At 43.3% G+C, this 15976-nt stretch overlaps 1 protein-coding gene across 1 annotated transcript in view; it reads right to left on the reverse strand.

The window, feature by feature from the left end:
- The window catches only part of HCRTR2 (hypocretin receptor 2), a 30087-nt gene extending 16658 nt beyond the window's left edge, over positions 1-13429 (reverse strand). The window contains exon 1 of the mRNA XM_063125053.1: positions 13201-13429. Coding sequence (XP_062981123.1) covers positions 13201-13429 — 229 coding nt within the window. The remainder of the gene's footprint in view (positions 1-13200) is intronic.
- Positions 13430-15976: the final 2547 nt, after the last annotated feature.

The following is a 15976-nucleotide window of genomic DNA, read 5'->3' on the forward strand; positions in this document are numbered from 1 at the left end:
TCGCCTGCTCTTCTATGCTAGACAGCTGGAAGGAGAGGAAAAGAATCAAAGCCATCATGAAGCCATTTCGTTTGCTTTCTGCTTGCAGATGCTTGACATGGCTGCAGTTCATTGAGTTTGCCACAGCGTGTCAGTGAACACTTGGAAACAGAAATCAATCCCCAATTCTGCCAGTTTTCATCCCCAACGAAAGGTCAGTAAGCTTTTGCCTTTGGTAAACTTTTCGAGGAGGGAAATTCTGGCTTCGAAAAGTGACTGGTTTTTGCAGAACAGCATTATATGTGTGATGGGCAAGAAGGACTCAATATATATCTTTTCACCCCCATTCATCACTGCAAATATAAAATGCCAGAAATCACTCGGCATAAGAAATGTATGATGAACCCTAAAGCAAATGCTTGAAACCTCTGAGGGAAGAGTACTGTGCAATTTTTAATCCCAATCCAGTCAACACATGTGGGTTTAAAAATGGTATTTTGTTGTTTCTTGAAAAGCTGCCTGGGGAAGAGCATGGAAAGATTCCAGATGATGCAAGCAATGGCTGCCAATCTTGTTTATGGTGTAGACAGACCACAGCATGCCCAGGAGATGGTGTCTCTGTTTCCCTTTGATTCTTGTCAGCTTTTGTTGCCACCACAGTGCCTTCTTTAGAGCTTTTCTGCACGCGGCTGTGAATTGGCTGTTAATCTGCTTTTTCTACTTTTGGTTTCATAATGGAACTGAGATCTGAACACTACGCAAAGAGCCTTCCTTTCTGGCTTTTATGCAACATAATCCCAGGTGGCACTGTGGTATAGCAGAGCAGCACAATTGCACAAGAGGAAATAGTGCCTGCTTTCACTTTCACAATTAAATGCTGCATTTTCCCTGCTCTAAAATCCCACCCCCCAAAGTGCTAGTTAGTCACAAAAGAGAAACTGGAGGGTTAAATCTTCATCTAAAGAACCCATAAACAACTGTGAGTAGGAAATGACGGGGGCATGATAAATGCCTCATTTAGAGAAGCCCTTCCACTCCACAACTTTAGAAAGCAGTGATAGCAATTTAAGCAAAATGAATGTCTGCCTCCTTGGCTCAATCAGCAATAACCAAATCCATATGGATTTCACTGCCTCATAGCCTGGGATGGAATAACTTTGGACACATTCACATAAAAAATGACTTCAGGATAACACAGGGAAGTTAATGCATGGCCTTCCCGATGTTATTGAACTACAACTCCCATCTTCTCACCTCATTGGCTCTTCTGGCTAGGGATGATGGGAGTTGCAGTCCAACAGCATCTGGAGGGTCACATGTTCCAACAGCATCTGGAGGGTCACATGTTTCCCCACCCCTGGCTTAACAGAACCCTATACTTGATACAACTTCTATTCTAAAAAAGAAAGGGATTAACATAAGGAAGAAACAGGAGTGCAGACAGGAGTTTAATGAACTGCATGCACTTTTTAAATAAATAAATAAATAAAAAATCTGTTCCTATGGACTGGGAGAATCTGGTAGACTGGGGTGATCTAGCCCACCTGGGGTCTCTATCCAGCACTCCAGGGTAGCCCAGATGGCCAGCCCCCTTTCCCTGGGCTCATCTCTTATTTATTTATTTATTTATTTACAATATTTATATACCGCTTCCCATTCAAAGATTTCAGAGCGATGAACAAAAAAAAATAGAATAAAAGAATAAAAAACATCACATGAAAAACTACATTCTCAAAAGAACAAACTCCTGATGAAAACATGGCCGGTCATTTAGGGAAAGCTTCCTGAAACAACAACATTTTCAGGAGGTGCGGGATGTGATACAACGTTGGTGCCTGCCTGACTTCCAAACGCAGGGGATTCTATAGGAAGGGGACCGACACCCTGAAGGCTCTTCTCCTGGTGGACTCCAGTCGGAGCATAGGTCCATGTGGAATCACCAGGATCATGCCCTCCAATGACCTCAGTGACCGGGCAGGTTGGTAGGGGAGAAAGCGCTCAACCAAGGGAAAATTGAAACATGTAGGGGTTTTTTTGGGGGTAGGAACTAATCTGTTCAAAACAGATTCTTAGCCCCTGACTTAGTGGACACTTTCAAAAGGGTAATGGAAGTGTACCTGATACTGAAATGTAATGAGATACAATTCAACCAGTTGACCTTTTAAATGAAAAAATCTCTCTTTAGGTAAGAATCCTGATGAGACAGCTCATCAATAGGCATTACCTTTCAACTTGCACTTGCTAGGATGAAAGTAGCAAGCCGGTATTTTTTATTTTTTTTAATTTACTACTTTTCTATCTTGCCTTTCTTTCAGCATGGAGCTCAAGGTAGACAACATGGGGTTCCTACTTCCTTGGTCTCCCATCCAAGCAGTGACCAGGAATACAACTGCTTAGTTCCATCATGGGCCTTCTCACCATGCCCTGGGACGAGGGTGGCCACTTGTGAATCACCAAAAAGAAAAGAGGACATCTAGATGCAAATTTAGAAATCAAAATCAAAATTGAAATGCAGTCCATCTCACCTGAGTGTGGAAGACCATGACCAGGGGACTTGTGTGCCTTGCTCATTCTGCTGTCCAGGGGCTGTTGATGGGCAAGTTCAAGCTCCCTGTATTCCCTCCTGTTGACTTTAACCCAGACTTACTGTAGACTGGACAGGTCTTTGAATAGAAGAAGCCTTCAAAATAGTGGACGATCCTCTGGCAGCTCTTCAAATAGAGCACTGTCCTATGTAAAAGAGCACACATGGGCACTCTATCTGGGATGGCTGCCGAAATACCCAGCTGGGTTGGCATGTCTGAATGGCCAGTGCCGCTTGGTGATATTCCTCTGCAATTGTTAATTCAGATGTAGTGAGATGTTTTGTTATGTAGTTGAAATGAAAAGCGCAGACAAAATTATTGTATCTCTCCCTGAAGAATGCAATATAACTCGAAGCTTTGAGCATTTGAGTCCTGGAGCGGTGAAGGCCATTCACAGAGAACACCCTGCTAAGAGCCTGCTGGGTTATAAAGACCTCTGTGCTCAAACAAAACATCCCTGTTGCTAGAGAAAGAGACTATTTCTAAGTGAGGCAGGAGGTGAACCATTATTGAATTTACTGATTGAAAAGAGCGAAAGATTCTAAGCACAGCTACTATAAGCCAACTGAGAGCCCAGATATACAAATGTGAGAAACAGAATGAGAGTGGCCAGCAGGAAAGAACATCTTAACTGTATTTACCCAAGTGAGTGGTGGGGAGGGTATTTGAATTCAAATTAATTCAAATTAGTATTGTGAAACAACAGACTGATGTGGTCAACTGGTGGTCCGTAGGCTCTTCCAACCTCACCACCACTTCTCCTGTCCCACCTACTCTCTTCTCTGCACCATCCAGCAGAAAGTGCAAGTAGCTGCTTTTGCTCGGGCAGGCGCCCTCTTAAAAGGAAAAAGGCCAGTGCAGCTCCCTAAGTGGTCCCTCAGTGGGAACCAATGCTGGGCAACCCAAAGAGAACTTGCTCACTCACTGAACGGACTGTATCCGTCTTCAAGTGCCAGATGAGGTAGAGAACGTGGCATGTATTTTGAATGAATGGATGATGAATATCCTAGACCAGATTTCCCCAACCTATTGCACTCCAGGCTGGTTAGACTACAATGTACACAATCCCGAGTCAGCATGACCAGTAAGATGGGGATGATGGGAATTGGTGGCCAACAATTGGGGAAGGCTGCCCTAGCTAGCCAATGTCCCAATCATCTGAAATTGGTAGTTGTTCCCAGAAGCCTTTGTATCATTCCTAGTGCCCTTGTGTGGTACAATTGTAGAAGGCTGTATCTGAGAAGGCACCATGTAAAGCTGGCACAACTGGATGAGGTGCCCTACAGAGCACTGATTCATCAGACAGAGCTGTAAGGAAGCTTGAATGAACATATAGCAACTGATTCCCAAATCCAAAATTGAACGTAATGGGATGCAAGGCCTACAGGCTTGACCAAATCATAGATATCCTATAAAGAGTTAAATGGCGATAATTGTAAGAATGAAGATAGAACCTCTAGTAGCAATAACCAGAGCTTTCCTGTATATTTTAACAATATATGACATTGTAAATCCATAAATCTATAAATATTTATGGATAGAAAAGGGGGTCAGAGTGTCAGACTAGGCCTGGAGAGACCTAGCTTCAGATCCCCACTCAGCAATGAACCCCATGGTGACCTTGGGCCAGTCGCTCTCACCTAGCCTAACCTACCTCACAGGACTGCTGTGAGGATAAAATGGTGGCAGCCTTGGGCTGGGGTGGAGTGGAAGAAACCATGCGTGATGCACTGCAAGAAGAATAGAATATAAATGTAACCATATAAACAAAAAAATAAATCAGTACTTGAATCCTGACGTTGGTTAAAGTGAACTATGAAAACTAGATTTCCTAATTCGGAGAAAGGCTGGAGAAGCTGTGGCCTTCCAGATGCTGTTGGACTCCAGTCCCTATCAGCCCAAGCCAGCATCATCAATGGGCTGTGAAGATGGGAGTTGTAATCCAACAACATCTGGAGGGCCACCAGTTCCCAGCCCATGGTTCCTTAGTAGCATTTACCTTTTCTGTGGATATTTTGATTTGATTCAGAGTAGATGTTCCAAACATCACAAAACAGCTTTCTTCTGTCGTTGCTGTTTTCATTGGAATGTCCTGGGGAAATGGCAGACAGTTCTAGAAATGTCAGCATTGGTACAAGGTCACTTGAGAAGTTTTTCATTTTTAAAAGAAAGAGCTTTATGAATCAAGGTCATTCCTGACTGGCAGAAACATTTAGAGGCCCTAAGTTAAATTTGCAGAGGATATTAAATTGGAGATATTAAACTTTCAATTAGAGGGAGTACAACAAAGAAAATAACCCAAAGGGACCTCACTGTGTAAATGAAGAGGCAAAGCTAACAGGAGTTTGCCAATGGAGACATATGGGTGGAACAGACAAGGGCTGAGTTTGGATGACATGCTAATCAATGGTTGTTCCCCATTCTGATCCTTTTACCCCCCCCCCCATTAAGTAGCGTGTTATCTGAACTCAGCCACAGAGTTCTATCAGAAGCTCATTCAGAGGAGGGCAAGGTGTTCTATAAGGCTAGAGTGAACTGGGGAGGCCGTGTGCTCTGTCCAGATGCTCAGTTGTGTGGGTTGAAAAGGGGTGTGTCCTAGGGCTGTGCACTGCCTCGGATCCGAACCCTGGATCCGAGGCAGTTCGGGCGAAGGCCGAGGTGGTCCAAAGCCTCGGCGCTTTGGAGCTGGCCCCACCCCTCACCCCCCACCCATCTCTTTACCTTCTGCCTCCATCGCCACCACCATATTTCTTCTGGCGGCTTCCGGTGACGCCACCATCAGAAATGAAAGGGAGTAGGCTGCATTATTTTAAGTTATTGCATGGCCTACTCCCTTTCATTTCTGGCAGCCCCAGAAGCCACCAGAAGAAAGATGGTGGCAGTGATGGAGGCAGCAGGTAAGCCCCTCCCCTTACCTGCATCCGTGTCCACATCCAATGCTGCTGGATGCAAGCCAGTGGCGGTGGTGGTGGTGGTGGTGGACCCAGGTAAGCCACCCTACCCCCTTCCCCACTTACCTGTGTCCGCCACCACCGCTGGCTTGCGTCCGGCGGCTTCTATGCGAGGACGCTGAAGGCCGGAAGCAGGCCGTGGCAGGAGCTATACTACAGTGACCAGATACAAAAGAGGGCAGGGCTCCTGCAGTGTTAACTGTTGTGATGGAGAAGAGATTTCACCAGGTGCTGCATACGTACAAATGACACCTGCTGAAATTCCCTTTTCTATGCAACTGTTAAAGAGACAGGAGCCCTGTCCTCCTTTCCATATGGGCACCCTAGGAGAGGTAGAGAGAGGGGTGGTAGAAGCTGGGAGTGAGGGAGAAAAAGCAAGGCAAAAGGGTAGAGGAGAGAGAAATAGTTGAGGGGCTGAGAGTGGAGAGAGAGAACAATGGGTCAAGGTCAGTGTAGAAAAAGGAGACTGGGCAGAGCCAGAAAGCAACTCTTTACTTCTTCCTGCTGCTGATCAGTGGCAGGTTCAGGAAAAGGACAGAGAACCTGTTGCCCGAATGTTTTTAAAATTGTTTTAATACTGAAAATATTTTTTCCAAGGGGGCAGGGATTGGAAAGGTTTCCACAAGCGCACTGATACCAGTGGGCACCATGTTGGCCCCCCCTTGCACTAATCAGTTCTAATTGGATCATGAAGAAAACCACACTCACACGTGAAAGCTAAATACATCAAAAACTGATAAGGTCTGCAGAGATTTTTTTACAACACTGCAGTCGCCCGGGTTTACAGAACAAGAAATGGTTTGTAAGAATCCCTGCAGACGCTATTACAACCCTTTGAAGAAGGCCTAACAATAAAGGAAGAGGCCGCAAGGCATTGGGCTTCTTGTCAATGAAATCATTTACAGCATCCTGAGACTATTCTCACCCTCTGCGAACGTCAAAACAGACATTACTTTAAATCTATATATAGTAGCTATGTCCCCAATCCCTTTTTTACTCTAAAGTAGCTGCAGGGCCCTCAATTCAGATCAGGCCCATAGTAGAGGGAAAGGATTAAATTGCTCCTGCATCCCATGCTAGGGTCCAAACTATGGTATGGCGTCTGAACTGTAGTCAATATTGTTGAAATGGATGTGGTCATATTGGTTTGTACTTAAACATTTCCACCAAAGATGCAATATTATCTAATCTGTTTTTATTCTTTTTATGGTTTTTAATTTTACATATCGTTTTTAATGTTCAGTGTTTTAATCTTTGTAAACTGCCCAGAGAGCTTCAGCTAGGGAGGCAGAATAATAATAATGATGATGATGATGATGATGATGATGATGATGATGCAGGAGCCTTGGAAAGCAGTAGCTGATTACTGTCAGGAACATTTTCACATTAGACCACTGGTAACTCCACTGTTATGCTGCTTCATCTTTTTGAACCTAATGACCCTGGATTCCTGCATAAAGACCTTAAACAATTGTATACAGCTGCATACACATGTATAACCTGTAACTAGAAGTCTCCAGAGCAACCAAATGAAGAGCAAGTGGGAAGAGAAAATTTGGGAGACTGAGGCTGTAGCTAGACCTAAGGTTTATCCCAGGATTGTCCTGGGGTCAAACCGATTCATCTAAGTGCCACACAGGGCATCCAGCACTCAGGCAGGGACGAACCCGGGACGATCCTGGGATAAACCTTAGATCTAGCTATGGCCTGACTGCGTATAAACTTAATCCACAAGTGCAGCATGCAAGGAATCCTTATTCTAAGAGATCTTTTGGCACTTTGATTTCCATTTATGTTGAAGCACTTCACATTTTTGATAAAATTCCATTCAAGTATAGTTCCTATGTTTGTTTGTTTTCTAATTTATACACACAAACAATACACACTCATTATATATGCTATATCATTCTTTCATTAGAGTGGTAGAGCTTTCTCTGTTGTGGCACCCAGGCTGTGCCCTTTGGAGGCCCGACTGGTGCCGGCACTGGCTTCATTTCAGAGCCCAGTAAAGACATGGCTTTTTAACAAAGCCTTTGATGACTAAATTCACCAAGCTTGCACATTGTTTTAACTGGTTTTACTGTTTTTAAATCATATACTATTTTAGCTGTGTGTATTTATTGTTTTAAATTGTTTGTATGATTTTACCTGTATGCTGCCCTGAGATCCTTGTGATTTAGGGTGGGATACAAATGTTTAAATAAATAAATAAATAAAATACTGACCTGTTTTACTGAGCTATTTATTAGGCTTTTTACTCTAACTGTTCCACAAGCATATTATTATTATTATTATTATTATTATTTATTTATATAGCACCATCAATGTACATGGTGCTGTACAGAGTAAAACAGTAAATAGCAAGACTCTGCCGCATAGGCTTACAATCTAATAAAATCATAGTAAAACAATAAGGAGGGGAAGAGAATGCCAACAGGTACAGGGAAGGGTAAGCAGGCACAGGGTAGGGAAAAACTAACAGTAGAAAGTAACAGTAGAAGTCTGCACAACATCAAGTTTTAAAAGCTTTAGGAAAAAGAAAAGTTTTTAGTTGAGCTTTAAAAGCTGTGGTTGAACTTGTAGTTCTCAAATGTTCTGGAAGAGCGTTCCAGGCGTAAGGGGCAGCAGACGAAAATGGACGAAGCCGAGCAAGGGAAGTAGAGGCCCTTGGGCAGGCGAGAAACATGGCATCAGAGGAGCGAAGAGCACGAGCGGGGCAATAGTGTGAGATGAGAGAGGAGAGATAGGAAGGAGCTAGACCGTGAAAAGCTTTGAAGGTTAACAGGAGAAGTTTATATTGGATTCTGAAGTGAATTGGAAGCCAATGAAGAGATTTCAGAAGCGGAGTAACATGGTCGGAGCGGCGTGCTAAGAAGATGATCTTTGCGGCAGAGTGGTGAACAGAAACCAACGGGCTGATGTGAGAAGAAGGAAGGCCAGAGAGAAGAAGGTTGCAGTAGTCCAACCGTGAAATAACCAGTGCATGAACAAGCGTCTTGGCAGAAGAGACAGACAAAAATGATCGAATCCTGGCAATATTATACAGGAAAAATCGACAAGATTTAGCTACTGCCTCAATATGAGGAATAAAGGAGAGCGAGGAGTCGAAGATAAAGCCAAGGCTACGAGCTTCCTTGACCGGAGTAAGCGTAACATCATTGACAGTAAGAGAGAATGAGAGATGAGGAGAAGGTTTAGGAGGAAAAACAAGCAATTCAGTCTTTGCCATGTTAAGCTTCAAGCGACGATGAAGCAGCCAAGCTGAGATATCTGAAAGACATGCCGAGATACGATCGTGAACATCAGGAGAAAGTTCCGGAGATGACAGATATAGTTGTGTATCATCGGCGTACAGATGATATTGGAGACCATGAGATTGAATAAGCTTGCCCAAGGGCAACATGTATAAGGAAAACAACAACGGGCCAAGCACCGAGCCTTGCGGAACCCCTACTGAAAGGGGAAAGGAGGAAGACGAGCTGCCATTAGTCAACACGCTGAAAGAGCGACCCGCTAGATAGGAGGCAAACCAGTTATAGACAGAGCCACAAAATCCAAGGTCATGAAGGGAATCTAAGAGAAGATCATGATCAACCGTGTCAAAGGCTGCAGTTAGATCAAGGAGAATAAGAACGGAATAATGGCCTTTAGACTTGGCAGTAAGGAGATCATTGGTGATCTTAGTAAGGGCTGTTTCGGTGGAATGCAGAGGACGGAATCCAGATTGAAATGGATCCAAAGCAGAGTTACTAGAAAGAAAGTCAAGACAGCGAGAGTAGACCGCACGCTCCAGGATCTTTGAAACAAACGGCAACAAAGAGACAGGTCGGTAGTTAGACAGAGATAGCCTATCAAGAGTAGGTTTCTTGAGAATGGGAGAGACTGTAGCATGTTTAAAAGCAGAAGGAAATGAACCAGAGGACAGAGAAAGATTAATAATATGTAGCAAGGAAGGGAGGATAGCAGGAATAAGATTAATAAAGACGCGAGAAGGAATCGGATCACGAGAACAAGTGGAGGGCTTCGAAGAGCGCAGTATTGTAGACAGTTCATCCCCAGAGACCGAAGGAAACGCAGAGAAATTTGCAGGAGGAGCTGACAGATGAGGAACAGGAACTGGAAGAGGAGCAGAGCTGGCCAGATCAGAGCGGATAGTTTGGATTTTAGCATTGAAAAAAGAGGCAAAGTTGTTAGCAGACAGAGAGGCGGGGAGAGATGGCGGATTAGGCTTCAGAAGAGAATTGAAGGACGCAAAGAGCCGCTGAGGATGCCTAGCATTTGACTGGATCAGCGTTGAGTAGTACTGCTGTTTGGCCAGTGAGATGGCAGAAGAGAAAGAGGAAAGTACAAATTTGTAATGGACAAAGTCTGCCCGGTCCCTGGTCTTACGCCAAAGGCGTTCAGCTGCCCGGGAACAAGAGCGAAGGTAGCGGAGGGAAGAGGTGAGCCACGGTTGGGGTTGAGAAGGGCGAACTATCCGAGTTGTAGATGGAGCAAGATTATCAAGAGTTGAAGATAAGGAGGAATTAAAGAAGGAGACAGCTGAGTCCAAGGAGACAGCCGAACAGACAGAAGGAAGGGAGGAGGCTAGGGACTGGGAAAAAGCCTCGTAATTGATAGATTGCAAGTCACGACAAGAGCGAGAAGCGGGACGTGAAGGAGGAGGATTATGAGTAATATTGAAAGAAACTAGGTGATGATCTGACAGCGGAAAGTGAGCAGTAGAAAAGTCCAACACAGAGCAATTCCGAGTGAGAACAAGATCCAGACAGTGTCCAAGGGAATGTGTGGGTGCATCAGACCAAAGCTTAAGATCATAAGAGGAAGATAATGAGCGAAATCGTAGAGCTGCAGCATCTTGAGGGTCATCCACATGAATGTTGAAATCACCCAGGATAAGAGTAGGACAGTTGTCAGAGAGGAAAAAGGACAGCCACGAATCAAAATCAGAGATAAATTTTGAGGACGAGCCTGGGGGGCGGTACAGAACTGCAACCCGCAGTCGCAGTGGAGCGAAGAGCCATATTGGTAATAGACTAAGAATGATAATTAATCAGTTTCTCTGGGGTTCTTTTTTAAAGTGATCTTGTTATATTATTGTGTATCTTCTTCCTTTTGTTGTCTTTACATTATAACTTTATTTCAGAATTAAATAAATTTCCATGCACAATTAAAAATAAAAGTGTAGAACCTCCATGCTGAGAAACAGTTTACCTTTTAATACCAGGATCTTCAGGAGCGGGGAGCAACACGGGTGGAGTGTTGTCTTCATGTCCTGTTTGTAACCTTCCTTTAAGCATCTGGTTGGCCATTGTTGAATGCAGGAATGCTGGACTAGATGGACCCCTGATCTGATCCCATGGGGGCCTTATGTTCCTATGATACTAAATGGAGGGAGGATCTAGCACAGGGTACATTGTCTCTTGGAGGGCTTCCTCCCAGCAGAAATTGATACAAATAGGCACATTTTACCCACCAGGGATGCTGGGATGCATAGTCCCATCCTTACCTTGGCAGAAAGGGACAGTCTGCTGGGGTCTTGGAATGCCCTCCAACCACTTCCCCATCTCCTGCCCAAATAAGGATTGTGGGTCCATGGTGGGGTAGGAGAAGGGAGAGGCAGGAGCACTGGTGAGTGCTTTGGATTTGCATTTCTGATGGTTCGCGCTGGCTGAGAACTGGACACTGCTTGCTTCACAAATGCAAATGGGCTGTTTGAGCGCCCTTTTGGAATGTTCACAGCACCTCTTATTCATCAGTTCAAATGTCATCCTCTGTCTGACACAGCACCCAGATACACTCCCCTTACTACCATACACAAAGGTTCACGGGTGGATCAATTATTCTCCCAAACCATCTCATGCAATTTCCCTAACATTCCTTCCTCTGAAACTCATTACTCCTCCCCAAGTTATAAATTGAGGATTGCTTTCTCTGCTTCTACTCATCTCCTCATCTCTCTTTTATATGCAGTATCTCTGATAACTCTGCTTTGTTTTCCATAATGTCCAAATCAATGATGCACATAGTTACCTGTTCTTTTGTATTGCTTCTTCTTCTACCCACTGTTCCCACCAATCCATATGTCTATTTTTATACCTTATTAAACCATCTACAGCATTTCCCTTAAATTTCCCATCTTTCATTTCTCTTTTCTGCAGAGGATCTGAGCAGCACTTCTGTGTGTTTTACCCTTCCTCCAGACATCCCCTGGAAGGGGTGGGCAAAAGGTAGATCTGGATCTACTGGCAGATCTTTGGGTGCTATGCAGTAGATCAGCAAGGATTTCTGACTGCCAATCCTTCAACAGTAGCAGCAACAAAACAACTTTCCCCTCCCACACCCTTAATTATGAAACGAAGGAAACTTAGGAGTGGATTTTTGCATGGAGGGACTGTGAAATCCATTCAGTACTGGTACTCAAAGCTTATCTATAAGCTCAGAATTCTGTAATACAATGTCTCTGGATGGTGGATCTCAATGTTCTAGTAAGATGATGATGATGACGATCCTACAATCCTAAAGTCTGCTCATTCTAAAGAGACATGAGTTGGTGTGTATCTGTGTGTATAATGATAGTGTTCAAATTGTAATGTCCCTTCTCACTTGGCATTGCATACTGTGCAAGGGATGGAGATCTTATTTTCCTCAATCATCATATAGCCCATTAACTATGTGTGTGCAACATGACACACACATAGAAGCCACAGCTCTTTATGTTTTATTTTATATTGCTAGTGGTAACTTCCCTGACACAGCTGATTAGTACCTCTCATTCCATTTAAATGTTACATTTAAGCTCTGCCAAGTTGGCAAGGATGAATTGAAGTAACTACGTCAGTATCAGGCTATATGAGAGCCACCAATATTAAGAACAGTGAAGAACAGCTGTTAGCTCTAGAAGGGTAAATTGTCATTCAGAATTTTGGTGACAATCATGAATGAAGCAGCAAGTAGAAATAGTCATTCACGATTCTACTGATATGAATGAAGCTACAAGAGCCAGCAGCCAATCAGCCTTTTTCTAATGATATGAATGAAGCTTGACTATTTCAGCACCCCTTGCTTAGTGGACAGCAATGTCAAACCAGAGAGACAGCACTCATTTTCAATAACTGAATAAGACAGTGAAACATCTGACTTAAAGAGTTAGTGAAGGCAGGAGTACCACTCACCTGTTACTGACTCACTACAAGATCTGGATGTCTGAACATGCTTTCTACTGCTCCAGACCAATGGACACTTACAGCACAATCCTAGACAAGCAGACTCACAAGTAAGTCCCATTGAATTCAGTGGGACTTAGTCTGAGGCAAGTGGTCCTAGGATTGCAGCTTTAACTCAAAATCCACACCCAAATCCAGCAAATAAATGTGGTTAGGAACAGAGTGCAAAATTAATTTCTTAGACATGTCATTTCCAACAGACTTAGGTGCCTTTAATACAAGGGATTGGCATTTCCAATAGGAAACAACAGGCAAGTATTTCACAGAATAAGCAAACAGAAGTGAGATCACATTAATCTTAATATTTTGCTATAATCTAGCCATCATCTACATTCATGAAGGAGAAATAATCCTTCTAAAACCACATATCATACTGCTAGTGTTTAAAGTTTTATCAGCGGAAAACCTGTGTCAGTGTCAATAGTATCAAAGCACATATAAGGAGGCAACCCTACTCACCCAGAATGTTCCCTATGAGAGCCACAAGGAACACAATAATATATCCAGCAATCAGGACCCATTCATATTCTTTGGGATGCAAATATTCCCTCCAAAGATATCGCAGAAATTCCTCCTCATCGTAGTCTGCAGAGGGATTCCCCAGTGGCTCTTGAGTTCCATTCAGCTCTGTGTTAGATGACCAGTTCCTACAAGATGGGGAGCCATCCTCCACTTGAGTTACAGACATAATTTCTAATGCTCTCAGTATTAGAAATTCAGCTTCTCAGTAGTTCAAGCTTTCCACCTCCAGCTCGTTCATCTATAGTTATACTCTGGAATAGAAAAGAGCATGCAGAGAGGAGAGAGAGAGAGAGAGGATGGGGAAGGAGACAGTCCAGTGAGAACTGCAACTTCTTCCACTAGCTTTACATCAAAAATTTCCCAGTAGCAAGAGACACACAGTTCCAGGAGGGAGAAAAAGCACTTTGAGGCTGCAATGACACAGGAGCAGGCACCAAATGCACTACAGTTTCTTAATTCAGCCACCGTACGTGTGTGCAAATCACATTCTTACAGTGGCAGGCAGAATGAACAAGCTGTATGTTTAGAGAGCCTATAGACTGCATGAAATGAGGATTCATACAGAAAGGTGGGGTAGGGGGAAATGTGCATGTGGGGTATACCGTACATTCTGTATCTATGCATTGCGCCGAATGTTTGTTTTACATTAAAAATCCACACGGACAATCAGTTATTTATTACTTTTCTATATCGCCCCAATAGCAGAAGCTTTTGGGCACTGCACTACCATTAAAACCACAAAATACAACATAAGATGCATTACATCAATTAAAAAAAATAAACTACAGTATAAAATAAAATTTAAAAACCCAGAATAAAACCTAACAGCAATGCAGAGATTCAAAATACAATAACAGGTTTAAAACAACAGAAGTATCAGAGCAATCGCTTTTGAATTACTTTCATTTTGCCTTGTCACGACCTTGTACTTTACCCCAACAATTTCCCAATTGCAGGAGTAGCACCCATAATACTAGGTGCTACACCTGCAATTCTTGAGCACCCAAGTCATACATTTCATTGTTCATGCCAGTTGGGTACACTTACGAGTGAAAAATCAGCAGAAAGGAAGTTGTGAAACACATACTTCTGCTCTTTCAGCACTCAGCAAGTCCTTTGAAGGTTTCCAAATGAACGATTGCACAGGGAATAAGGTTGCACCTGACCTTGTCTTGATGCCTCCTTTCCATTCAGGCAGTTATACTATCCATGACCTTTACTAGTACAGAGATACTTTGGACTGTATGAATAAATCACACATTACTTGGTTGGATGTTCTAAAATCTGAATACACTTCCTGTGGCTGGCGAGGTGGTCCCATGGAAACACAGGCACTGCCCCTCTTTCTATTCTGTGTCACTTCACAAAAGAAATGAACAATCTGGTAATTTTGCTCCAATATACAAAAGTATTAAACTTTTAAAGTGAGGATTCAGATTGGTTCAGACATCTCTCAATCTGTCCAAATCAGTCTTGTTTCAGTTCTGGATTCAGCTGAATCCAATGCACAGCCCTAATTTGTATTTCAACCAGAATGGTTCTCAGAGTGGTTCACAATAATAAAAATCCAATCTGCAGGGGGATGATACTGCCTCTGCAATGATGGAGCCTGCAAAGCGTATCCAAGCTTGGCAGGAGATTCTTTCTGAGTATTGTTAACCTCTCAGTCAAAGAGAAACCCTGCAGAAAGTGAAGATGAAGAGCCTCTTCTTTCAGTGATCTTTCTTTGGAAGACAAAGTGATCTTGACAGTGTCAAATAAACCTGGGATGGTGTCAAACCATTGCAGTTCCTGCCTCTGGTCCTCTTTAATAGCAGCTGCAGGGAAGACAGGAAATGGGGGACAGATGTTCTTCAGATGCCTCACATCAGTTCTCAGCTGCTGTTTTAGTTATTTGGCATGAACAGCTTCCAGCTCGCACAACTCAGCATAGGTGGCTATTTGAGGCACTGGAAGGATGGTGATGCCTAGAATCCGCTCTCAAGCTTTCTTGCTGGGCTTTCTGCCTCATTAGGTCTGCATGAGTGGCTACAGGGAGAAAAGCCAAATATACCAGGCCACTATTATTCCAGAAGAGTAGCTGCATTGGTCTCATTCAGGAGGGGGACACACCCACAGAATCTGTGACTCCTTAAAAATCAAACTACTCTGTTGAAGTATGAATTTACATAGGCAAGTGCCTACAGACATGATATGTCCAATAAAGCAGGCTCTTCACTATGAAAATTCATGTAGCAACGAATGCTGTAAGATGACAAATTCATCTTTATCAGTAAAATGAAATACGTGATGTGGCAGCAGACTGAGGTCAGTCATGGGCAGATCCATAAATCCCGCAAAACTTTGGCCGTCACCGACTTGCCTGTGTATTTATCACCACTTCACCCATCCCACTATATCCGAGGACATAATCGAATATGGCAAGTGCCTCTGTTGCTATAGGGTTGGTTCACATGTTCTGTTTTTGTAGGTTTCTGCAGATGAAAACCACAAAGTGGCTTGTGCATCTGTGGAACAAGAAAAGGAATATGTGAATCAACCCTCTATGAATGAAGGTTGTTCTCTTGAAAGAGTGTTCCTTCTGTGTCTCATCAATAATGGTGCAATTTATAGTGTCTTGTCCTTTTCTTCGCTTGCAAAAGATTTATCCCTGTCTAATTCAAGCCTGAGTATTTTTATTTGTATCTTAAAATGCCCCATCTCCATTGATTTT

This window comes from Elgaria multicarinata, chromosome 4 (genome assembly GCF_023053635.1).
Source record: "Elgaria multicarinata webbii isolate HBS135686 ecotype San Diego chromosome 4, rElgMul1.1.pri, whole genome shotgun sequence".
Taxonomy (NCBI): domain Eukaryota; kingdom Metazoa; phylum Chordata; class Lepidosauria; order Squamata; family Anguidae; genus Elgaria; species Elgaria multicarinata.